General features: G+C 34.9%; 1 protein-coding gene across 4 annotated transcripts in view; it reads left to right on the top strand.

Moving 5' to 3' along the window:
• The window catches only part of SPATA6 (spermatogenesis associated 6), a 161,064-nt gene that overhangs the window by 4,229 nt on the left and 129,289 nt on the right, over positions 1 to 27,546 (top strand). For all 4 annotated transcript variants that reach the window (XM_057500190.1, XM_036893140.2, XM_057500191.1 and 1 more), the window contains exons 2-3: positions 20,111 to 20,248; positions 21,376 to 21,424. In XM_057500190.1, coding sequence (XP_057356173.1) covers positions 20,111 to 20,248; positions 21,376 to 21,424 — 187 coding nt within the window. The remainder of the gene's footprint in view (positions 1 to 20,110; positions 20,249 to 21,375; positions 21,425 to 27,546) is intronic.

The raw sequence follows: 27,546 nt of genomic DNA, 5'->3' as shown, positions 1-27,546 counted from the left end.
GGAAGAAATTGAAGATAGAAGAATAAAACCTAATGCTTGGGGAATGAAACTGGCCAATTTATTTTACCTGAATAATGTCAGTTTGGGGTTAGTTTATATATGTATAATTCTCAGTTTTTCTTCTCTGTGCTTACTTCACTTCATTACCTCACTCAAGTCATTGATAGCATTGGGGCAGACAGCTCTAGGTCCTTTTCAATCACTAATCATCTGAACATTTGTGATATTTATCCAGGTTTCTGTGGAGTGGTGGCATATCATCCACAGTTGTGCTATAGTTGATGGTAAATCTCCTTGGAATATATGTTTCTTAAAACTTTATACAATCTTTAAACAAACTGAAATGAAAACAGAACAGAACTGAATACTAAGATTTCCCTCCCACCCCACTGAATAAATGCTACATTTTACATGTTTGCTTCAGATTTTTGTTTTTAAGAAATAAAATGTTGCAGGTAAAATTAAGGCCCCTTGGTACCTCTTCCTGACCTCAGTTTTCCTCCTTCCCTTCCTAGAGGTAATGTAATCAATACCCTGACTTTGAAGTATATTCTGTTCATTCAGGTTTTTGTACTTTTTTTTTCCCTCTGTAATCCAAGGTAAACTTTCCAGACCTCTTTCATTTCGCTGTATTCATATACATATACCTATGGTCATATGTCTATCTTTTTTTAAAATTAAGGTATTATTGATATACAATCTTATGAAGGTTTCACATGAGCAACATTGTGGTTACTACATTCACCCATATTATCAAGTCCCCCACACATAGTTCATTGCAGTCACTGTCCATCAGCGTAGTAAGATGCTATGGAGTCACTACTTGTCTTCTCTGTGCTACAACTGCCTTCCCTGTGCACCCCCTACATTATGTGTGCTGATCATAATACCTCTTAATCCCCTTCTCCCTCCCCACCTCCTTTCCCTTTGGTAACCACTAGTCCCTTCTTGGAGTCTGTGAGTTGGCTGATGTTTTGTTCCTTCACTTTTACTTTGTTGTTCTACTCCACAAATGAATGAAATCATTTGGTACTTGTCTTTCTCCACCTGGCTTGTTTCACTGAGCATAATACCCTCTAGCTCCATCCTTGTTGTTGAAAATGGTAAGATTAATTTTCTTCTTATGGCTGCATAATATCCATTGTGTATATTCATCACATCATCTTTACCCATTCTGATACTGATGGACACTCACATTGCTTCCATGTCTTGGCTTTTGTAAATAGTGCTGCACTAAGCATAGGGGTGCGTATGTCTTCTTGAATCTGTGATCTTGTTCCCTTCAGGTAAATTCCTAGGAGTAGAATTCCTGGGTCAAATGGTATTTCTATTTTTAGTTTTTTGAGGAACTTCCAAACTGCTTTCCACAATGGTTGAACTAGTTAACATTCCCACCAGCAGTGTAGGAGGATTCTCCTTTCTCCACATCCTCGCCAGCATTTGTTGTTGTTTGTCTTTTGGATGGTGGCGATCCTTACTGGTGTGAGGTGATATCTCATTGTGGTTTTAATTTGCATTTCTCTGATGATTAGCGATGTGGCACATCTTTTCATGTGCCTGTTGGCCATCTGAATTTCTTCTTTGGAGAACTGTCTGTTCAGCATCTCTGCCACTTTTTAATTGGTTTGTTTGCTTTTTGTTTGTTGAGGTATGTGAGCTCTTTATATAATTTGGATGTCAACCCCTTATTTGATATTTCATTTATGAATATATTCTCCCATACTGTAGGATGCCTTTTTGTTCTACTGATTGTTCTACTATTCTACTTTTTGTAGAACTACTGTTCTACCTTTTGTAATGTCCTTTGCTGTACAGAAGCTTTTTAGTTTGATATAGTTCCACTTGTTCATTTTTGCTTTTGTTTCCCTTGCCTGGTGAGATATGTTCATGAAGAAGTTGCTCATGTTTATGTCCAAGAGATCTTTGCCTATGTTTTTTCCTAAGAGTTTTATGGTTTCATGAGTTACATTCAGGTCTTTGATCCATTTTGAGTTTACTTTTGTGTATGGGGTTAGATGGTAATCCAGTTTCATTCTCTTACATGTAGCTGTCCAGTTTTGCCAACACCAGCTGTTGAAGAGACTGTCATTTCCTCATTGTATATCCATGGCTCCTTAATCGTATATTAATTGACCCTATATGCTTGGGTTTATATCTGGACTCTCTATTCTGTTCCACTGGTCTGTGGGTCTGTTCTTGTGCCAGTACCAAATTGTCTTGATTACTGTGGCTTTGTAGTAGAGCTTGAAGTTGGGAAGCGAGATCCCCCCTGCTTTATTCTTGCTTCTCAGGACTGCTTTGGCTATTCTGGATCTTTTGTGGTTCCATATGAATTTTAGAACTATTTGCTCCAGTTCATTGAAGAATGCTATAGGTATTTTGATAGGGATTGCATTGAATCTGTAGATTGCTTTAGGCAAGATGGCCATTTTGATAATATTAATTCTTTTTTATCCATGAGCACAGGATGTGTTTCCATTTATTGGTATCTTCTTTAATTTCTCATGAGTGTCTTGTAGTTTTTAGAGTATAAGTCTTTCACTTTCTTGGTTAGGTTTATTACTAGGTATTTTATTGTTTTTAATGCAGTTGTGAATGGAATTGTTTTCCTGATTTCTCTTTCTGCTAGTTCATTGTTAGTGTATAAGAATGGAACAGATTTCTGTGTATTAATTTTATATCCCACAACTTTACTGAATTCATATATTAGTTCTAGTAGTTTTGGAGTGGAGTCTTTAGGGTTTTTTATGTACAATATCATGTCATCTGCAAACAGGGACAGTTTGACTTCTTCCTTACCAATCTGGATGCCTTTTATTTCTTTGTATTTTCTGACTGCCGTGGCTAGGACCTGCAGTCCTATGTTGAATAAAAGTGGTGAGAGTGGGCATCCTTGTCTTGTTCCCAATCTTAGAGGAAAAGCTTCAGCTTTTCATTTTCAAGTATGATGTTGGCTGTGGGTTTGTTCTATATGGCCTTTATTATGTTGAGGTACTTGTCCTCTGTACCGATTTTGTTGAGAGTTTTCATAATGTTTGTTGAATTTTGTCAAATGCTTTTTCAGCATCTGTTGAGATAATCATGTGATTTTTGTGTTTCTTTTTGTTGATATGGTGGATGATGTTGATGGATTTTCGAATACTGTACCATCCTTGCATTCCTGGAATAAATCCCACTTCATCATAATGTATGATCTTTCTGATGTATTTTTTAATTCAGTTTGCTAATATTTTTTTGAATATTTTGCATGTATGTTCATTAGTGATATTGGACTGTAATTTTCTTTTTTTGTGTTGTCTTGCCTGGTTTTGGTATTAGAGTGATGCTGGCTTCATAGAATGAGTTTGGAAGTATTCTCTCTTCTAGGTTTTGGAAGACTTTAAGGATGACGGGTATTATGTCTTCTCTAAATGTTTGATAAAATTCATCGATGAAGCCATCTGGTCCAGGCATTTTGTTCTTCAGTAGTTTTTTGATTACTGATTCAATTTCATTGCTGGTAATTAGTCTGTTCAGATTCTCTGTTCTTCCTGGATTAGTCTTAGAAGCTTGTATTTTTCTAGGTAGTTGCCCATTTCTTCTAGGTTATCCAGTTTGTTAACATATGATTTTTCATAGTATTCTCTAATAATTCTTTGTATTTCTGTAGTGATTTTTCTGTTCTCATTTCTGATTCTGTTTATGTGTGTGGACTCTCATTTTATCTTGATAAGTTTGGCTAGGGGTTTATCTACTTTGTTTATTTTCTTGAAGAAACAGCTCCTTGTTTCTTTAATTATTTGTATTGTTTTATTCTTCTGAATTTTATTCATTTCTTCTCTGATCTTAAGTATGTCCCTCCTTCTACTGACTTTGAGCCTCATTTGTTCTTCTTTTCTAGTTTCCTTAATTGTGAGTTTAGACTGTTCATTTGGGGTTGTTCTTCTTTCTTGAGATAAGCCTGTATTGCTGTATACTTTCCTCTGAGAACTGCCTTCTCTGCATCCCACAGAAGTTCGAGTGTTGAGCTGCTGTTTTCATTTGTCTTTATATATTGCTTCATCTCTGTTTTTATTTGCCCATTGATCTATTGATTATTTAGGAGCATGTTGTTTAGACTCCATGTATTTGTGGGCTTTTTTGTTTTCTTTGCACTATTTATTTCTCGTTTCATATCTTTGTGGTCTGAGAAGTTGGTTGGTACAATTTCAATCCTTCTGAATTTACTGAGGTTCTTTTTGTGTCCTAGTATGTGATCTATTCTGGAAAATGTTCCATGTGCACTTGAGAAAAATGTGTATCCTGTTGCTTTTGGGAGGAATGCTTTGTAGATGTGTGTTAGGTCCATCTATTCTAATGTGTTGTTCCGTCCCTCTGTTTCCTTACGTGTTTTCTTTGTGGTTGATCTGTCTTTTGGAGTGAGTTGTGTGTTGAAGTCTCCTAAAATGAATGCATTGCTTTTTATTTTACCCCTTTAATTCTGTTAGTATTTGTTTCACACATATATGGGTACTCCTATGTTGGGTGCATAGGTATTTATAATAGTTATATCCTCTTGTTGGACTGACCCCTTTATCATTATGTAATGTCCTTCTTTATCTCTTGTTACTTTCTTGGATTTGAAGTCTATTTTGTCTGATACGAGTACTGCAACACCTGGTTTTTTTCTCCCTATTATTTGCATTATTTGCATGAAATATCTTTTTTATTCCCTTGACTTTTAGTCTGTGTATGTCTTTGGGTTTGAGGTAAGTCTCTTGTAAGCAGCATATAGATGGGTCCTCCTTTTTTATCCATTCTATTACTCTGTTTCTTATGATTGGTGCATTCAGTCCATTTACATTTAGGGTGGTTATCAATATATATGTACTTATTGCCATTGCAGTCTTTGGATTTGTCATTACCAAAGGTTCAAGGGTAGCTTCTTTACTATCTAAGCATCTAACTTTAACTCACTTATTACACTATTATAAATACATTCTGATGATTCTTTGTTTCTCTCCCTTCTTATTCTTCCTCCTCCTCTGTTTATATGTTAGGTGTTTTATTCTGTACTCTTTTGTGTTTCACTTGACTGCTTTTGTGAATAGCTGATTTTATTTTTTGCCTTTAGTTAGTATTTTGTTGATCTGCTTTCTTTGCTGTGATTTTATTTTCTCTGCAGACATCTATTTAGCCTTAGAAGTACTTACATCTAGAGCAGTCCCTTTAAAATACCCTGTAAAGCTGGTTTGTGGGAGACAAATTCCCTCAACTTTTGCTTATGTGGAAATTGTTTAATCCCTTCTTCAAATTCAAATGATCATCTTGCTGGATATGGTATTCTTGGTTCAAGGCCCTTCTGTTTCATTGCATTAAATATATCATGCCATTCTCTTCTGGCCAGTAAGCTTTCTGTTGAGAAATCTGATAATAACCTGATGGGTTTTCCTTTGTAGGTGATCTTTTTTCACTCTCTGGCTGCTTTTAATACCCTATCCTTGTCTTTGATCTTTGCCATTTTAATTATTATATGTCTTAGTGTTATCCTCCTTGGTTCCCCTGTGTTGGGTGATCTGTGGGCTTCTGTGATCTGAGAGACTATTCCTTCCCCAGCTTCAGGAAATTTTCAGCAATTATTTCTTCAGAGATGCTTTCTGTCCCTTTTTCTCTCTCTTCTTTTTCTGGTAACCCTATTATACAAATATTGTTCCTTTGGATTGGTCACACAGTTCTCTTCTTTCATTCCTCAGATCCTTTTATCTCTCTCTCTCTCTCTCAGCTTCTCTGTATTCCTGTTCTCTGATTTCTATACCATTAAGAGTCTCTTGCACTTCATCCAATCTGCTCTTAAATCCTTCTATTGATTGTTTCATTTCTGTTATCTCCCTCTGGACTTCATCCCTTAGCTCTTGCATATTTCTCTGCAGCTCCATCAGCATGGTTATATCTTTTATTTTGTATTCTTTTTCAAGAAGATTGGTTATATCTATCTCACCAGACCCTCTCTCTGGCATTGTTTGAGTGATTTTTGACTTGTCCAGGTTCTTCTGCCTTTTCATGGAAATAGAAGTGATCGCCAGCAAGTGGTGCATGTTTCAGCTGGGAAAACAAAGTTCCTTCCTGCTTGCTGGTTTCCTTGTCCTTCTCTGCTGCCTATGCCAGTTACCCACACACATGGAGCAGTCTCTGGGTTAATTCTCTGAGCTGCCATGGGTGTGGTGGCCCTTGGGATGGCCTAGAGCACTCCCAGTGGTTGCAGGTATGCGACGTGTGTTTTCCTGTGAGAATTGTGCCCCTTCGTGCCTTCCGGACTTTGCTCCTGCTTCCTCTGTCTGTGTTGGGCAGGTGCATGCTCACAGTAGGCTCTGGGTTTGTTCCAGTTAGCTGGATGCTGGGAGAAGACTCTGTGTGGTTGTTGTGACTGGGGCTGCTCCCTGGCTGGTCTGCAGCAATGGCAGGTCAGCTGGTTTGCTTGCAGGGCTGGTGGGGGCGAATGAACAGCAGGCTGCTTATCACTGCAAGGATGTTCGGAGCTGCGTTGCCACCCAGGGGGTTAAGACGCCTGGAGTTCTTTAAGATTCCCAGCCTGCTGGGCTGAGTGTGCCTGGACTATTTTGTCCACCCTTTAAACCCTTGTCCCTTTAAGACTTCTAAAGCGCCTGCTTTTCTTTTGTCCCAGGGGAGCTGGCTGTGGGGATCCACTTGCAGTCTCAGTCTCAGATTTTACTTTTCCGTTTCTCTGATATCCAGTACACCATGCAATGTGTGTCTGTGCTCCCAGTGCAGATCACTAGGGCTGGTTTTTTAGCAGTCCTGTGCTTCCACTCCCTCCCCACACTGATTGTTTTCTTCCCACCAGTGACCTGGTGTGGGGGAAGTGCTCGAGTCCCGCCATGTCACAGCTTTGTATCTTACCATTTTCGTGAGATGCTGAGTTCTCACAGATGTAAATGTAGCCTGGCTGTTGTACTGTATCTCCTGGTCTCTCTTTTAGGAATAGTTGTATTTGCTGTATTTTCAAAGTATATATGATTTTGGGAGGAGATTTCCACTGCCCTACTCATGCCATCATCTTGAGCCTTGGTTCCAGGTACCAAATTTTTCAAATTTTCTATCTCTTTCTTGATGTTGTCCCTGAGATTTTAAATCTTTTCTGTAGCTCTGTGTGCATGTTTCCGATTTTTATTTTGAAATCCTTATCAAGAAGATTGGAGATTTCAGTTTCACTGAGCCCTCTTTCTGGTGTTTGAGAGATTTTGGGTTGAACAAGGCTCTTTTGCCTTTTCATATTCTTACTGAGTCATATGGAATAACAACTTTTTGTACGCAGTGCCCTCTAGTGCCCAGAAACTCTACGCTCTGAGCTGTCCTATACCTGCAGTGATAGCAGGGGTCGCAAGCAAGTGCTGCCGGTGCCTGCTGAGAGAAAAGAGCTCTTTCCTGCTTCCTCTTTGCTATGCCTGCCTCCACTGCCAGGCCTAGTGGGCCAGGTGAAAAGGGAGCAGCCTCTGTGCTATACCTCTGTAGCTGCAGTAGGAAGAGCTGCCCTCTGGCTGGCCTTCCATGATGTGCTGGCTGGGAGGAAGGAGCAACAGGATGCATATTGTGGTGGGGTGCCTCAGGTCTGCATTGCCAGCCAAGGGTGTGGAGTGTGTTAACCTCCTGAAAGTTCCCAACTTGCTGGGCTAAATGTCACAGGATGATTTTGTCTACCTGTCCTTTCTCCTGAACAGCAATCTGTGTAGTCTTTGTGCCTTTAGGAGCCCTCTCACTGTTGGGAAGTCTTTCAAAGCATTTGCCTTTCTTTTGTCCCAGAGCAGCCAGTTGTGTGTGGAGCAGCACTTCGCAGGTGGCTGGAATCTCAGTCTCTGAATAGTATGCCTGTCTTTGCTTTCCAACCCCTCTAATCTCCAGAGCACCATATAATGTCAGTTTGTGCTCCTGGAGTAGATCTCCAGAGCTGGGTATTTAGCAGTCCTGGACTTCTACTCCCTCCCCACTCCATTTCTCTTCCTTCTGCCTGTGTGTGGCGGGAGGACTTGGGTCCCACCCAAATGCATCTTTGCTACTTTACCCTTTTCTGTGAGATCTTCTCTTTTCCCCAGATGTAAGCCATCTGTTACAGTCTTATTTCTGGTCACTCTTTCAGGATTAGTTGTATTTGCTCTATTTTTGTGTTACATGTGGTTTTGGGAGGAGATTTCTGCCTCACTTCTCACACTGACATCTTTATCCATTCCCCCTATACATATCTTTTTTAGGTTTTTGTACTTTTATTATATATTTGTGTATGTCTATGTACTATGTATGCTATTGTTTTGTTTGAAAACTTACACAGATGCTGTCTTATTGTATGTATCCTTCTGTGAATGTTTTCTCCACTTCACTGTTTTTGAAATTTTTCATTGCTGATTCTTGCAGATCTAGTTTATTTCCTTAATGGCTAATAACCCTGTATATTTATGTAACCATGATGTAATTTTTATTCCCCTGTTGGTGGACTTTTAAATACCAGCAGTTTCCTTTTTTAAATATAACAAACAATGTTGCAGTGAGTATATTTGTATACTCATTGTCTCCTGGGTTTTCTGTGTCAGTTCTTAAGGGTGGGTACTGTGCCCTAGGGAGCATTTTAGGAATTTTTTGGTCTCCCTTCACTTGTCATAGTGGTTGGGGTGGTGATTGGTGTTAATTGTCTGATATTCTGCATGATTCAAATGTCCCATGGAATATATAGGTGAAAACCTATGTATAATTGTTAGAGATTGAGAATCTAACTCTGTTTTATGTATAGTCTTTTTTTTAAACGTTTTCAAATGTGAATTTTACAGGAATACAATTACAATTAAAACTGTTTTTCTTGCAACTCTGCTAAGAGTTTAAAAAAAAATAATATCATGACACCAATGGTAGCTCTGCTTGTATTTGAGTTGCCAAAATGTGACACCTGTCATTCTGCTTTTTAAACTTCCATTTTGTATAGATTCTGTATATAGATGCAAAGGTCGTATCTTCTAGCTTAGTCCTGCCTAAGCATTTACATGTAGAAATACAAAATTTTTAAGTAAATTATTTCTGTAGTTTCTTCCCAGTGATGACACTGGTTTATTTTAAGTTACTAGGATAGGTACATTGCAGACTATTTGTTGGATCTTACAGAGCAGAGACCCAGTGCTCTAGATTTAGAAATGGAACTAGTGCGTCTTAGTTCCCTAGGGCTGCCGTAACAAATTTCCACAAACTTGGTGTCTTAAAACAACAGAAATTTATTCTCTCACATTTTTGAAGGACTGAAATCCAAAATAAAGGTATTGGCAGGGCAACACTCCCTCAGAAGGCTTTGGGAGGGATCCTTCCTGTTCTTCCAGCTTCCAGGTCTTCCTTGGATTGTGGTTACATAACTCCAATCTCCAAACCTAGAGGTTTCCCTTTCTGTGAACAGCCAGTTTATATCCTTTATCTTTTAGGAATGTAAAAGATTTTTCTTTCTTCTTGTTAAATACTTTTTGGACACTAACAAATTGGTTGTATGCAATGTTAATTTAAAATATCTTCTAGTTGAAGCCTATTTTTTTACTTTGTTTTTGCTCTCTTTAGTAAATGCCTTTTCTTTTGACACTGGTAAACAGAGTGCTATTGATTTAAGTTAACTCTTCATTGAAGTATAGCATAATTTATAAAGTAGAAATCCTATGTGTGTAATCACCACCCAGATCAATAATTAGAACATTATCAGCACCCCAGTTTGTTTCCTTGTGCTCCATCTCTCCCAGCCATTCCACCTGCCTCCTTTCCCTTCCCAAGGTTCACCAATATCATGACATCTATCACAATATAATTTGAACATTTGAAATCTTTTTCCACAGAATGGACTTTTTTATGTTTAACTTCTTTGTGAGAATTCATCCCTGTCATTTTGGAAGGCAATAGTTCTTTATCCATTCTAATGTTTCTCCCCCCACCCCAGCTTTATTGAGCTATAATTGACACATAATATTATATAAGTTTAAGATGTACAATATGTTGATTTGATATTTATAAATTGCAGAATGTTTACCACTATAGTGTTAGCTTTTGCCTCCATCTTGTCACATACTTAGCGTTTCTTTTCTGTGGAGAGAACATTTAGAATCTACTCTCTTAGCAACATTAAGATATATAATACAGTATTATTAGCTATAATCACTGTGTTGTCCATTAGATTCCCAAATTTGTCAACCTTATAACTGGTAGTTTGAATCCTTTAACTAATATCTACCCATTTTCCCTGTCCCCTAACCCTTGGTAACCACCACTCTACTCTGTTTCTCTGAGTTTGTATTTTTTAGATCCCACATATAAGTGATATCATCCAATATTTGGCTTTTTGTGTCTAACCTATTTCACTTAGCACTATGTCTTTGAGATCCATCCAAGTAGGCAGGATTTCCTTTTTTCTCTGCCTGGATAATATTGCACTGTATATATGCCACACCTGTATCCATATGTTGATGGACTCTCAGGTTGTTTCCCTGTCTGGGCTATTGTGAGTAGTACTGCAATGAACATGGGAGTGCAGGTATCTCCACAAGATCCTGATTTCAAATCCTTTGAGTACATATACAGAATTAGGATTGCTGGATCATGTGGTAGTTCTATTTATAATTGTTAGAGGAAACTGTACCATTTTCCATAGTAGATTCAACTCAGTTTGAATTCCCACCAGCAGTGTACAAAGTTCCCTTTTTTCCACATCCTGGCCAATATTTGTTATCTATTGTCTTTTTGATAATAGTCATTCTAACTGGAATGAGGTGATACCTCACTGAGGTTTTGATTGATTTCCCTGATAATTAGTGATGTTGAGCATCTTTTCATGTACCTGCTGGCCATCTGTATGTCTTCTTTGGGAACCTATTTATTCAGTTTCTCTGTCCATTCTAGTGTTGATAGACATTTTCATTTCTTCCAGTTTTGAGGTATTAGAAATTATGCTATTATAAATATTCTTGTACATGTCTTTGTTGTACATTTTGTATTCAACATTGTTGAAATGTCATACTAGTTCTAATAGTTATTTTAGATTTTCTATGTGGAAGATCATTTTTACAATTTATACAGCAAATATACCATTTTTTCCCTAAACAATCTTTTTTCTTTCCTTTCCTTTCCTTTTTCTTACTTATGTCCTTGCCTAAAATCCCTAGTATAATATTAAATAACAGGAATAATAGTAGTTATACTTGTTTTTTTATTTTAAGTTATGCTTCTGAAGTTTCACCAGTATTAGATTGAATCTTATGACATTGCTGACAAAAGACTATTTTTTTACTTAAAAAAATGGCAATTTCATGTAGCTCAACCTAATATAATATTGGCTGTAGGGTTTTTAATTTATTGAGTTAAGAAAGTTTCTCTTGTTCCTAATTTAAAAAAAATATCCTGAGCATTGAATTATATTGAATGCTCTTTCTCAAATAAGATTATTATGTAATATTATTCCCATAGTCTATAAAAAGACACATTTTGTTATATTACATTATTTCCATTACTATGATAAATTCTTTTTAGTCAGGATGTATTATTTTTACTATATTTTGCTGGATTTGATTGGCTAATATTTTATTTAGGACCTTTCATTTGTGTTCAGAGATGAGGTTTTTGCTTTCTGAGTCACTTATTTCCTTTAGTTTAAGGTTTCTTATTCTTAAAACATTTATTTTGAAATATTTCAGGCATACAGAAAGTTATAGAGTAACAGAATGACCACCTATGTACCCATCCACCAGCTTAAGAAGTAAAGCATTGCAGATAAAGATGAAGCCTCTTGTACTTTTCTCACTAGTAGAGTCCTTCTTCCCTTCTTCTTTTTGGCTAATCATTGTTTCAAATTTTATGTTATCGTTCCTCAATATTTTTCTCATTTTATCATCTATCATTAAGACAGTTGACTTACTTCCGAGTTCTGCTTAACTGTCATCTCCAAAAGATTGATACTTTGATTTTAAAATTATTTGGTTCTAAATAATTTATAACTTTCATTGTGATTTCTGCTTTAGCTTGTAAGCTATTTAGGAGTTTGTTTCAATTTCAAGATGCACAGGATTTACATGTGTGTATACACTACCCCCATAAACCTGCACATATGCATACGTACTATCTTCTATTGTAGTATTTTAATTTTATTGCATTGGGGTATTGAAAGAGGTTGGCATGATATTGATAATTTCTCTTGAGATTTCCTTTGTGTCTTAATACTTATCCAATTGTGAATATTCTCTATTTACTTGAAAATAATATATAACTTAATTTGTTGGATGTAGGAATCTATTTGCCATTATTAGAATAAGTTTATTTTCTCTGAAATATCTGCAATTTCTTATCAGTTTTTTTTGTCTGCATGATCTAGGTTATAATGGAGATGTATTAAAATCATCACTTCAATTATGTATTTCCCCTTTATCCTTGATGTATGCCAGTAAACTGTGGTGTTTAGAATTGTGAATTCATTTCTATTTAGCCTGTTTTGCCCTCTGTATGTGCTTTCCATCTGATAATTTATTGGTGTCTTCAATTATGGGAGATTTTTAGCGATTATATTTTGAATATTTTTTTTCTGCTGTTCTCTCTGTTCTTCTGACAGTATTATTAAATGTATATTAGAACTTTAATCTATTCTCCTTGTTAAGTGCTTTCTTTAGTGTAATATTTATTTTTGTATCCTTTTGTTCTGGGAGAATTCTTCAATATTATATGCTCATTTAGTTATTAAGTTAAATTTAGAAAATCTCCCCATTGAGATTTTTGATTGACCATATACTCCAATACTCTCATATAGTCTCTATAAAATCTGCTAAATATTTTTCATTTTTATCTGTTTTTATTTCATAGTTTTTGTTTCTTATGGAATTTTTCCCCCTTACTAGATGAGATGTCCTAAATACTTATTTTAAAATTATTTTCAGATTGTGAAAATTAATTTTCATTTGAGGTGAATTTGTCTTCTGATTATCGATTTGTTGGTTTTCTTAGTGCTTTGGATTGCACTGAAATTATAGACCAATTTTGGGAGAATCTTGATATCTTAACAATATTTAGTCTTTTAATCCATGAACCTGGTATATTTTTCCATCTATTTAGGTCTTCAGTTTCTTTCACTGATGTTTGTAATTTCAGTATACATGTCTTATACATACTTTGTTAAATTTATACCTAGGTAATATATATCTAAGTTTCTAATGCTAATAAAATAGTATTTTTAAAAATTTATTTTATAAGTGTTGCTAGCATAGAGAAATACAATTGATTTTTGCATATGAACTTATATCCCATGACATAACTATACTTTCTTATTTCTAGTAGCATATCTGTAGATTGTAGACCACAGGTATGTTGTCTGCAGATAGATTCAGTTTTACTTCTTCCTTTTCAATCTGTATTCCTTTTACTTCTTTTATTTTTAAGTTTCTTTATCATGTCCTTCGCACTAGCTAGAATCTATAGTACATTATCAAGTAGAGGTGTTGAATGTGGACATTCTTGATTTTTTGCTGATATGGAGTAGCATCCAGTCTTTCGATATTAAGTATGTATGATGTCAGATTTAGGTTTTTTCATTGATATTCTTATATCAGTTAAGGAAATTTCCTTCAGTTCCTAGATAGCTAAGAGCTTTTTCTCACGAATGGGGTTTAAATTTGTTAAATGCCTTTTCTGCAGAAATATAATTTGAAGGGAATTTCTCAGATTTAATGCTGTAATATGCTTTTTAGAAGTGATTTAATTATACATAACAAATTGTGGTGTGTTGTCTGTTCATTTTCATGCAGTTGACAGTATTTCTAATTTGTCTTGTAATTTCTTCTCTGACTCATAAATAATTTAGAAATATATTTTTAATTTCCAAATATTTAGATTTTTTTCCCAGATGTTTTCCTATTATTAATGTCTAGTTTAATTTCATGTGGTTAGAGAATATACTGTATGTGATTTCAGTCCTTTTAGGTTTATTGATAAAGACTTATTTCATGGCTCATAATATCATCTATTGTGATGAATGTTTTTATGTGCAGTTGGATAAGTGTGTGTCCTGTTGTTGGATGGAGTATTATGTACATGTCAATTAGGTCAAATTACTTGAATGTTATTCACATTTTCTATACCCTTGATTTTTTTACTGCTTACTTTATCAGTTACTAAGAAAAAAGTGTTGAAATTCAGTTATATACTTTTTTGCTTTATTTACTTTGACAAAGTATTATTAGGTGCTTACACATTCAATTTTGTTATATCCTGCTGAAAAATCAGATTTTCAGTTAATATGAAATGTTTCACTTTAACCTTGGTGATTTTTCTTTCTGAAGTTTACTTTATGTCATATTAAGACTGCCATCCCAGAGCACTCTTGTGATTAGTGAAAGTATGGTATATCTTTTTCTATCATTTTACATTTATCCTGGATCTTAAATTTTTTTAAATTTAGTTCCCATATCATAAATCTACCTTTAAAGTGTACATTCATTAAATTTTAGTGTATTCACAAAATTGTATAACAATCACCACTAATTCCAGAACATTTTCATCACCCTATAAAGAAATTCCATAGCTGGAATTAGCTGTTATTCCCCATTTTCTCTCTCCATCCACACCCTGGCTATGACTAATCTATGGGTTTGCCTATTCTGGACATTCTATAAATGGAATAATATAATATATGGCTTTTTGTGTCAAAAATATTTCACTTAGCATAATATTTTTAAGGTTCATTCATATAGCATGTGTCAGTACTCTATTCCTCCTTATGGCCAAATAATGAAATACCACATTTTGCTTATTCATTCATGAATTGATGGACATTTGTGTTGTATACACTTTTTGGCTGTTATGAGTAAGACTGCTATACTCCCATATGCATTTTTGTGTTACTGTATGTTTTCAGTGCTTTCGGGTATAAACCTAGGAATTGTTGGATCTTATGGGAGCTCTTGTTTAATTTTTTGAGGAACTGTCAACTTTTTTCCACAGTGGCTATGCCATTTTACATATCCATCAGGAGTTTATGAGGGTTCCAATTTCCTGGCATCCTCCCCAACACTTGTTTTTGTCCATCTTTTTTATTATTGAAGAGATTGTGGTTTTATATTTCCCTAGTGACTAATGATATTTGAATGTATTTTCATTGCTTATTGGCCTATTGTTTATATACTTTGGAGAGATTCCTTATAAAATGTCCTTCTCTTTTCTAGTACCAATTTTTGTTTCAATGTCTATTTTTTCCAATATTAGTATAATCACTGCAACTCTCTTTTAGTTACTGCTTGTATAGTGTATTTTTTAATTTGCCTATTAATCCATTTGTGTCTTTGAATCAAAAGTGTGCCCCTTATAGACATATAGTTGGATTACAGTTTTAAACCATTCGTTTGATGTCAATTTAATTTAATTCCCTTATTTCAGTTACTGTATTTTTTGAGTTATTTTCTCTGTGGTTGTACTGGGGTTCACAATTAACATCTTAATTTATAACAATCTAGTATGGATTAATACCATTTTAAATAAAGTAGTACATGAAACCTTTGCTTCTATTGAGTTCCATTCCCTTTCTTCTTAATGATTTTGTTGTTTGTACAAATTATATCTTTATACATCATTTATACATAATGATTGGTGGCTTTATGTAATGCTATTTTAAGTAAGAATGGAGAAATGAAAGAAAAAACATTTATACTGTTTTTATATTTACCTATTTAGTTCCCTTTCTGGTGCTCTTTATTTTTTCATGTGATTATGAGTTACTGTCTAGTGACCTTTCACTTTAACTGAAGGATTCTCTTTTGTATTTTTTACAGGAAAGTTCTGCTAGTGATGAATTATCTGTTTTGTTTATTTAAGAATGTCTTAACTTTCCTTCCTTTTTGAAGGAAACTTTTTCTGGGTATTGAATTCTTGTTTGAAAGAAAGTCTTTCAGCACTTTCAATAAGTCATCCCACTTCTTCCTGGCTTCATGTTTCTGAAGAGAAATCAGCTGTTAATCCTATTGAGGATTTCTTCATCTTTGTCTTTTGAAAGTTTGATTATGGGTGTGGTTTGGAGGCCTTTAACCTTGTTGGGTATATAGATTGTTTTTCTTTAAACTGTGGAAGTTTTTGTCCATTATTTCTTTGGATATTCTTTCTGGCCCTTTCTCCTCTCCTTCTTGGCTCTCATTTTATCTATGTTGCTGTGCTTGATGGTGTCCCACAGGTCTCTGAGACCCTGTTCAATTTTCATTATTTTTTTTTCTTTGTGTTCCTCAGAGGGTAATCTCAGTTGACATATTTTCAGGTTCACTTATTTTCTTGTTAGCTTATATCTGCTCTTTAGTTTCTTTAGTGAATTTTTCATTTCTGTTTTGTACTTTTCAAATTCTAGAATTTCTGTTTTTCAAAAATAATTTGTCTATTTATTGGTATTCCCTTTTGGATGAGATAGCATTGCCATATTTTCCTTTAGCTCTTTAGACAAGGCTTCCTTTAGTCCTTTGTACATTTTTATAATAGATTAGTCTTTGTTTAGTAAGACCAACTTTTGGACTTCCTAAGATTCAGTTTCTATTAACTGCCTATTTCCCTGTGTATAGATTAGATACTCTTGTTTCTTTGCATGTCATAATTTTTGGTTGAAAACTGGGCATTTTAAGTAATATAATGTAGAACTCTATAAATTGGACTCTCACCATTTCCCAGGGTTTATTATTTGCTGTTATTGTTGCCTTTCATTTGTTTAGTTACTTTCCTTAGCTAAAGGCTATATTCTGTGAAAATCTGTATCCTTTTTCATGTTTGGCCACTAAAATCTCTGCTCAGTTAGCTTCATGGCTTGCTAGTGACTGGATTTATATTTCCTTAAATGCCTTAAACCAATAAGTCACCAAGCCTTTCCTGAGGATCTCTGTGTACATATTGGGTCATGCTTTCTATGCCTAGAGGCAGCTCACAGCTCTGTTTTAGCCTTCACTTCCAACATTCCCAAAGCCTCAAAGTCAGCCAGAGGTGAGAGATTAGGGCTTCCTCAGGTCATTTCTGGGTATGTACCTAGCTCTACAGATGTGCATGAACTTTTAAATTGCCAGTAATATATCATAGCTTGTCAGTGATGTCCCTTCCACCACATCCACATTTATGATTCTCCAGCTTTTTCTTTTCAGTGTTTTGATCAGCTTATTTGTCCCAATTGCAATTGTGGTCACTGCCTCAGACCTCTGTGATGTTAAACAATTGCTACACAATTTACTGTTTTTGACAAACACCTTGGGGGAAAGGCTGTTTTTAGTGAGTAAGCTCTGATTCAGGTAAAATAAAGAGAAACCCTGTGAGTGCTGTTTCTAGGATACTATCAAACAGGTGAAATAGTGACAGTTCCCTGAAGATGAAACTCTTGTGTGGCTCTAAACCTGTTCTCCTCCAGTGGCTGTGGAGCTGCTAGTTTTCATAGCTACCATGATTGTAAGGGTTTTGGTCTTCAAGGCTATAGAAGACCTGAGGGAGGGGACTGGGAATAGAGTATGTTAAAATATACCAATGTTTTTACCAAAATTCAGCTGTTTTTCTTGACTAAATGCTCCTTAGATTGTTGTAAACCTCTGGTTAATTTCCAAAGCTCTAAAAAGTTGATTTTGACAGTTATTGGTAGTATTCTCTTTGCTTTTATATATAGAAGGGCTGATTTTTAGAGGTATTTGCTCTACTATTTTGAAAGCACTTTTTCTATGTGGGTCTTTATCTTTAAAGTAGCTTTTGTTGCAGACAACATATCATGTCTTGCTTTTTATCCAATCTGATAATTTCTGCCTTTTCTTTATAATGCTTAGAATATTTATATTCATGCAATTATCTATACAGTTGTTTTAAGTCAACCACTTTGCTGTGTATTTTCTATTTGTTTTATCTTATTTATTTTAAATACCCCCTGCTTTCTTTTTGTTAAGCTGCTGGGTATTCCTCCTGAGGGTGTTTAAAGGATGGCAGAACTTGTAGAACTGTGGGTGAGAAACAAACGTGATGCCCCCTTGCATATATTTTTAAATTGGAAAGAGACTCAGTAGTTTCCAGTGAGGACAATTAAAGCAGCTCTGTCCAATAGAAATATAATATGAGACACAACTTGAGCCAAGAATATAATGCAGAATTTTTTACTAGCTACATTAAAATTTTTTTTTAAAGTAGATAAAATTAATTTTAGTAATAATTTAAATCAATATAGTCAAAGTGTTTTTTTAACATTTAATTAATATGAAAGTTTTTAATGAGATATTTCCATTATTTTATAATGAGTCTTAAAATCTTTTTGAACAAGTCTTCAAAATCTTCCAAATCTTGTATTCTACATTTGTAGTCCATCTCAGTTTGAATTAGCCATATCTGTAGGCATAAGCAGCTAACAGCTACCGTGTTGGATAACATGGATTTAGAAGGACTCTAACAAATTTGATTTTCATAAGGCAGATAGGAAATGAAACTGATGGACAAAATGAAATATGCCGAGGACCTTGATTTTAATAGATTTTAATAATCAATAAGGAATATATTAGGTCAAAAGTGGAAGATAGAATAAGAGTAGATGGAGTCAAATAGGCATAGAAAATAATCATAATTACTATGTGTAAAGGGACACGAAATCTTAGTCATTTATTCAGTGCAATAATTTGTGTTAAGATGGCAAATAATGGTTTTCAGTCTAACAATAACCATAGCTACTATTGGTGAGTGCTTTGTCAGGCACTGTTTTAAGCTCTTTGAGTGGATTGTATTGACACATTCACTGTGTGACTTTAGGTAAGTAAATCGTCTACACTTCCTTGTATTCTGTCATTATTTAGAAAAAAATCCAAAGCTGTATTAGATAATATCTAAGAAGCTGCTTGATACTTAAAGTCTGTGTTTTGGATACAGTGATGAGGAAAATAAAACTTCTGTCCTTAGGGAATTTATGATCTAATAAATGAGGAGAGATGTACCCACTCAATTAAAATGCATGGAGACAATTAGGGCCTTAAGAGAACTATAAAATGCTATGAGAATCTACAACATACTTACTTGAGTATATTAAATTCATAGTGAATATTTGAAATGGATTGAATAGAATAATGATAGCTGGTGAAGCAAGAGATGTTTTGTATATGAGATGGCAATAGATGTAAGCCTTGGGAGATGGTGAGAGTAAATGAGGAGATGGAATGGATTAGTAAAGAGTAGAAATCCAGGTGATAGAAGAATGTGAAGCAAGAAAATAATGTGTGTGTTCAGAGAACAATAAGAAATATATACTTTGATTGTATTCTTGAGGGTGTTGAGTAATATTACTGTGTGGGTGGGTTGGATTCAAATCTTAGCTGTTAATATCCTATTAAGCTCGATAATATGGGTGAATGTAGTAACCACATTGTTTTTTATGTGAAACCTTCATAAGAGTGTATATCAATAATACCTTAATAAAACAAATAGTGAAAAAAATAAATATCCTATTAAGGATATGATTGATCACTGACAGTAAAATATGGCAAAGCCTGGAGAAACTGAGCTACATATTTTTTACAAACCCCACATTTTATGCCTATACTTTCTGTATAAAGTCATAAGGACAGTTAAGTACAGTTTCATATTTAAAAAATACCTCTTTGGCTAGAAACTTATAATTCACTGATTTTGAAACTGTGTCATTGCTTTTGATGAGGGTGTGTAGGGGCTGCTGTTTAGGGTGATACAGGTCAGATTTGTGCTTTTTATCAGTATTTTTTGTTGTTGTCATTCTCTAGTATAGTGCTTTATTTCTGCTGAGTCCTAATCCTTTGTGATTAAATGATGCTGAAAAGTTTATGTAAGCATTCACATAAAGTGGGTGCCTGAAGCTGACTGTTTAAAACTATTAGTGTCTGTCCCAAGAGCCAGTACGTAGAGCTTCAAATGTGGCACAAATAACCAAATGGAAAACTACAGATTTCTCAGAGTGGTGGAAGTTATAAAAGCATTTCATTTAACTCTGTAAACATTAGAATCTCTTTCTCTTTTTTTTATATTGTGCATATTTTTATTAGCAGGTGAGTATTTTTATGTAATGTTTCATAAGGTATATTTATAGGATAGTTCAGGGAATACCTACAGTTGTTATATCCATCTATCTAATTTCTTTCAGGTAACTTGGCCAGGAGTGGTGCTGAAAGACAAGGAGGACATCTATCTTAGCATCTGTGTGTTTGGCCAATACAAAAAGACACAATGTGTCCCAGCCATTTTTCCACTGATCTTCAATGCCAGAATGGTGTTTGAAAAGGTGAGTTCAAATATCAGATCAAATATAAACAAAAAAATCAAAGTGGTCCTAAATTTTGAATAAAAGTCCAGAACAGAGTTATTGCTGATTATATACTGTAATTCAAAAAGAGATTTGTAACTTAAATGTGGAGGCTTGAAAATAAATATACACTTTATTATGCATTGAATCAGTTGCCTCTTTTTCATGATGGATCAGCTTATTTCTAAAATGTTGTTAATGGGCTATATGTAAAGTATACCACCTTGAATTCTAAATAATTTTCATAAAAAAGAGAGAGGAAACATATAATAGGTCATATTTTATTTATGGCTATCTTGTGGTACTTCTTTCTACAAGTCTCTTTTTTCCACTAAAACTGCTGCTTTTTGTTTATTATTACAGGTAATATTTCCCATTTTGTTTCCTTCTTTCCTTCTCTACTTCCTTCCCCCAACTCCCTGCTTCCTTCTTTCTTTCTTTCCTTCACAAACACCTTGTTCTACTCTGTCTCATGCACTGTTCTAGGTACTGGGTGAACAACAAACATCCTCCACTCTTGCAGATTTTCTTATAATATAAGAAACAGACAATAATCAAGTAAACACATGAATAACTTAATACAATTTCAGAGAGGGCTAAGTATCATGAAGAGTATAAAGGGAGAGAAGGGTACAGAGAGGGGCTGAGGAATTAGGGGGATTGTTTATTTTAAAGGGTCAGATGAAGCAGTAACATTGAAGCTGAATCTGAGTTATGAGACAGTATCAGTTGTCCGAAGGTCTAGGAGAGAAGCATTCTAAGCAGAAGAATAGCAAATATAAAGGCTTCTTGTTGGGAATAAGCTTGATGAGTTGGAGGAACACTAAGAAGGCCAGTGTGACCATGGTAACACACAAAGGGAAGAGTGTTAGCAGATGAAGTTGGTCTGGAGGGAAGCAGAGCCAGCTACACTGTTTGCAAATTCTTCCGTAGAGATCATGGAAAGCAGGGAGAAAGTGACTGCCCTCAATAATATCAAAAGTTTCTTTGTTTGGGAAAGGAATATTTTGTGAATGAGAGGGAAAAAAAATGAAGACTGTTTTATATATATCTTCCTTTCACCTCCCTTTCTCCATCCTGCTTCCCTCTACATTATTCCACTATAGGTGTTCCCTGAAGCAGTAGACCCTGGAGATGTGGTTTCACAGCTTGAATGTAAGTTGTTAACCTTTAATTCCTTATTCTAAGACATTTTAGAATTATGTTTTTAAGCCTGGGCTAGATAAAAGTTAAAAAGTGTCTAATAAAAATTTTTAAAATCTTGAGCTGAGACTTTTCAAAAATATTTTTTAGACTTTCAAAATATACCTGGAAATAATACAGAATACATGTGCTGCAAAGAGGCTGGAAATTTTTTTCCTTTTCTGTTTTGGAAATCAAAATGACCTGATTGAACTTTTTATTGAATGAGCGATATGGAATGTTTATGATGTAAGGATAGAGATTCATGTTAGGTGGGATGTAGCCCTGCAAACAAACACTGCAAATCAAGAGAGTAGATAATAGGAGATTGAAGTAACGGTAGCTTAAAATATGTGATTTACATTTTGTATTACACTTAATATATTAATAAATTATTTGAAAGTGACATTCTCAAGGCTGTGGATTACAGTATATTCTTCAAAGTAGTAGGACTCAACTATAAAAACTGTAAAACTATAAAAGCTACAGTTGACTTGAACAACACAGGTTTCAACTATAGGGGTCCACTTTTACATGGATTCTTCTCAATAAATATATTGGAATACTTTTTGGAGATTTGTTACAATTTGAAAAAAGTTTTCTTTTCTCTAGCTTATTTTGTTGTAAGACTATAATATATGATAAATGTAGCATATAAAATATGTGTTAATAAAATACCTAAGAATAAACCTAACCAAGGAAGTGAAAGACCTATACCCTGAAAACTACAAGATACTCTTAAGAGAAATTAAAGAGGTCATTAACAAATAGAAACTCATCCCATAATCCTGGCTAGGAAGAATTAATATCATCAAAATGGCCATCCTGCCCAAAGCAATATACAGATTCGATGCAATCCCTATCAAATTACCAACAGCATTCTTCAATGAACTGGAACAAATAATTCTAAAATTCATATGGAACCAGCAAAGACCCCAAATAGCCAAAGCAATCCTTAGAAGGAAGAATGATGTGGGGGGTATCTTGCTCCCCAACTTCAAGCTCTACTACAAAGCCACAGTAATCAAGACAATTTGGTACTAGCACAAGAACAGAGCCACAGACCAGTGGAACAGAATAGAGACTCCAGACATTAACCCAAACATATATGGTCAGTTAATATATGATAAAGGAGCCATGGACATGCAATGGGGAAATGACAGTCTCTTCAACAGATGGTGCTGGCAAAACTGGACAGCTACATGTAAGAGAATGAAACTGGATCACTGTCTAACCCCATACACAAAAGTAAATTTGAAATGGATCAAAGACCTGAATGTAAGTCATGAAACCATAAAACTCTTAGAAAAAAACATAGGCAAAAATCTCATGGACATAAACATGAGCGACTTCTTCATGAACATATCTCCCTGGGCAAGGGAAACAAAAGCAAAAATGAACAAGTCGGACTATATCAAGCTGAAAAGCTTCTGTACAGCAAAGGACACCATCAACAGAACAAAAAGGTATCCTAGAGTATGGGAGAATATATTCATAAATGACAGATCCGATAAAGGGTTAACATCCAAAATATATAAAGAGCTCACACACCTCAACAAACAAAAAACAAATAATCCAATTAAAAAATGGGCAGAGGAGCTGAATAAACAGTTCTCTAAAGAAATTCAGATGGCCAACAGACACATGAAAAGATGCTCCACATCGCTTGTCATCAGATAAATGCAAATTAAAATCACAATGAGATATCACCTCACACCAGTAAGGATGGCCACCATCCAAAAGACAAACAACAACATATGTTGGCGAGGTTGTGGAGAAAAGGGAACCCTCCTACACTGTTGGTGGGAATGTAAATTAGTTCACCATTGTGGAAAGCAGTATGGAGGTTCCTCAAAATGCTCAAAACAGAAATACCATTTGACCCTGGAATTCCACTTCTAGGAATCTACCCTAAGAATGCAGCAGCCCAGTTTGAAAAAGACAGATGCACCCCTATGTTTTTTCGCAGCACTATTTACAATAGCCAAGAAATGAAAGCAACCTAAATGTCCATCAGTAAATGAATGGATAAAGAAGAGGTGGTACATATACACAATGGAATATTAGTCAGCCATAAGAAGAAAACAAATCCTACCATTTGCAACAGCATGGATGGAGCTAGAGGGTGTTATGCTCAGGGAAATAAGCCAGGCGGAGAAAGACAAGTACCAAATGATCTCACTCATATGTGGAGTATAAGAACAAAGAAAAACTGAAGGAAAAAAAACAGCAGCAGAATCACAGAATGCATGAATGGACTAACAGTTACCAAAGGGAAAGAGACTGGGGAGGATGGGTGGGAAGGGAGGGATAAGGGCGGGAAAAAGAAAGGGAAAAAAATGTGTTAATTGACTGTTTATGTTATCAGTAGGTCTTCCAGTCAACAGAAGCCTATTAGTAGCTAAGTTTTTGTGGAGTCAAAAGTTATACATGAATTTTCAACTGCATGGGGGGTCCAAGCCCCTACCCCTGTATTGTTCAAGAGTCAACTGTATTTGTGAGAGCAGCAATGAAAAGGTATACACTTGAGAATAAGTTATTCAAGCTCTTAATATGAAATAAAAAGCTCTTAGATATCCTTGCATTTGGAAGGGGATCTGGAATCACCAGACTGCTCTAATATATATATAACTGTGGCTCAAAATGCCAACTGTATTAGGCATCATCAGTGTTAACTGTCCCCTCTATGCCTTCCCCCCTTCACACCCCTTTGGGACTCTATCAGTGTGAGAAAACATGGAACTGGTGCCATATGCTAGAATCTGAGCATGTAAGGGAGGAATAAGGCTGGCTTATCATGAAATTTAACCTTCATGAGACTTATAATTTCATGACTCTTCTCCAGAGAACTCTTTATGGATGGTGTCAGTCTCTTATTCATTTTAATAATAGCTGTTCTAGCACCTAGGTATTCTGTCTTCCACTGTGCCAGACTAGCTAGGTGGGAATTTGGTGCCAGTGGGTAAGTAACTTTTTAATAATTCTTAAGCATCTTGTTCAGTATCTGGGAAATTGTGTACCTTAGAAAACAATTCTTTCCTCATTCTGAAATTTGTCTATTAAAAACATAATTCTTTTTTTTTTCTACTTAATTTGAATTTGGGGGGTAATAAGAAAAGTGATTATTATTTGGAAACTTTCTTGCCTTGATTTCCCTGATTCAGTTTTTCTCTAAGCTTCCTTCTCACCTCACTGACATTCCACTTTTTGGTATCTTTCTCAAGTTCATCATTCTCTGCTCTGTCTTTAAATATTGCTCTTCCACTGACTTCACTTCTCTGATCGCTTTTTCTTTAGTTTTTGCTCTCTCCTTATAAGATAGTGTCCAAAGACTTGGCTTCATGTATCACCTACCTTCTGATGACTTCCACATTAGTCCTTATCACTGACCTCTCTTGTGAGCTTTGGCCACCTCTCCTTTTTCTTTCACTTTTATTTTCCCTCTCAGTTTTGCAATCTTTAACTGTTCCCTGACCTTACTAATATGAAAAATTAAAAACATGCTAAAAGTGGAGAGCATAGAATGAAGTCCTGTATACCTATTGCCCAGCTTCAACAATTTTTGACATTAACAATTTTATTACATGTATACCCTGCCACTTAAAAATTTTATGGAATCTTTAAAAGCAAATTCTGTATGTCATTTCACCGGAATTATTCTGCCATGACCTCTAACTGATGGAGATTTATTTTAAAAATATAATTACCATGCTGGTATCACCCCTAACAAAATTAGCAATAATTCCTTAATTCCTTAATAACATCAAATACATACTCATACACATTTCTGCAGTTGTCACCAAAATGTCTTTTTATGGTTGGTTTGCTAAAATCAGGGTCCAGTCAAGGTACAGCTCACACATCGTGTATGGCTGTTTAGCTCTTAAGTTTCTTTTGCCTGTAATAGTGTCCCTCACTTTTTTTTTTTTAACTCCATGAATGTTAGAAAAACGGGTCCTTTAGGATATCCTACAGCTTAGATTTGGGTGATCATTGCTGCTTTTCTCCTCCTCCTCCTTCTTCTCACTATTTTGTCTATTTATTTTTGTAAAAACTTTTATATTGAGGTACATATAATAAAATGCACAAATCTTAGGGTACAACTTGATGAATTTTGACATGTGAAGCTGATTGCTTCTTTAAAGTCTTGTTTAGCTTGTTTATCACTTGTATTATGTAAACATAATTAGACCAAGAGGTTTGATTAGATTCAGGCTTATTTTATTTTTTGGCAAGAACTCTTCATAATTGGCACTATGTACTTATTGCATCATATCAACTGGCATATAATGTCTGATTGTCTTAAGTTTAGTGGTGTTAAGATTGATCATTTGCCTCCAGGCATAATCATTCTAATTCCTCCACTGTAAAATTCCTCATCTGCCTTTCATCTAACAGGTTTAGCATCCACTGAGATCCATCTTTTCATTAGGAGTTACAAAATGTGATTTTTCTGATATTGTCATTCCTTTTGTATTTATTAGCTGGAATTGTTCTATAAGAGAAATTTTCTCTATCAATAATTTGGTTACCCTGAAATAACAGTTCTTATAGGAAAGGCATGGTCATTCTTCTTTCCTTCCCTAACTTGAACAGCTATAGTGAGGCATAATTTGAGTATCAAAAAATTCACCCATTGTAACTAGTTAAGTGATTTCTAGAAAATTTTACAGTTATGAACCATCACCATAATCCAATTTATAACATCTCCATCACCCCAGTTCCAAGAAACCATTGATCTATTTTCTGTCTCTATATATTTGCCTTTTCTAGAAATTTCATATAAGTAAATTAATATAGCATATAGTCTTTTGTGGCTGGCTTCTTTCATTTAGAATGATGTTTTTGAGGTTTTTCTGTGTTGTTCTACATATTAGTAGTTCACTCATTTTTATCACTGAGTAATATTGTATTGTATGAAACTTGTTTTTCCTGCCAAAAACTCCAAAACTTTGCTGAAATTTAAGATCAAATTTTAAAAAATAGAATAACAGCATGTTCATAGATCAGAGATCTAATCGTTATTATCACAATTTTATCTCTAGATTTAGCATTATTTCTCTTTCATGGACATTTGGATTGCTTCCAGTTTTTGGCAATTATGAACAGTGTTGCTATGAGTATATGGATATATGCTGGGCTGTATGCTAAGTATATGTTTAACTTTTTAAGAAACTGTCTACCTGTTTTCCAAAGTTATTAATACCATTGTACATTCCCTCCAGCAATGTAGGAAGGTTTATCCAGACCATCCCTAAAAGATATTGTCAGTCTTCTGGAGTACAGTAGCCTCCCTATACCTTATCTGTGGTTTCACTTTCTGAGGTTTCAGTTACCCGTGGTCAACCACAGTGGGGAAGCAGATGATCGGGTCAGTAGTAGCGTAAGGCTATGCCACAATGCCTACATTATTCACCTCACTCCATCTCATCACATAGGAATTTTATCATCTTATATCATCACAGGAAGGGTGAGTACAGTACAATAAGATATTTTGAGAGAAAGGCAACATTCACATAACTTTTATTAAAGTATATTATTGTAATTGTTCTATTTTATTGTTAGATATTGTTATTAATCTCTTACTATGCCTATTATATGTTGAGATTTTCATAGTATATGTAAGAAAAACACATACACATGTGTTTTTATATACATGTTTAGTACTATCAGTGGTTTCAGGCATCCACCATGGGTCTTGGAACATACCCACTGCGTATAAGCGGGGACTGCTGTATTGTTATTTCGGTGGGTGTGTAATGCAATCTCATTGTATTTAATTTGTATTGCAAAAATGAGTAATGATGTTGAACATCTTTTCATGTACTTAATAACTACTCAAAAACGTTTTCTTGTAAAATACTTATTCAAATCTTTTGTCCATTTTTGAATTGGGTAGTTTGTCTTATTGAATTGTAAGTTTTAAAAATATTTTTTAAATATTCTAAGTCGTTTATCAATATACAACTTGTAAATACTTTCTCCCACTCTGTGACTTGTCTTTTCATTCTCTTAATAGTGTCTTTGAAAAAGCAAAAGTTATGGATATGAATGCATCAGTTTTCTTTTATGGATCATGTTTTTAGTGTTATATC

This window comes from Manis pentadactyla, chromosome 4, assembly GCF_030020395.1.
Source record: "Manis pentadactyla isolate mManPen7 chromosome 4, mManPen7.hap1, whole genome shotgun sequence".
NCBI lineage: Eukaryota > Metazoa > Chordata > Mammalia > Pholidota > Manidae > Manis > Manis pentadactyla.
Note: the sequence above shows the minus strand (reverse complement) of the source record. Positions and strands in the feature narration are given on the sequence as shown.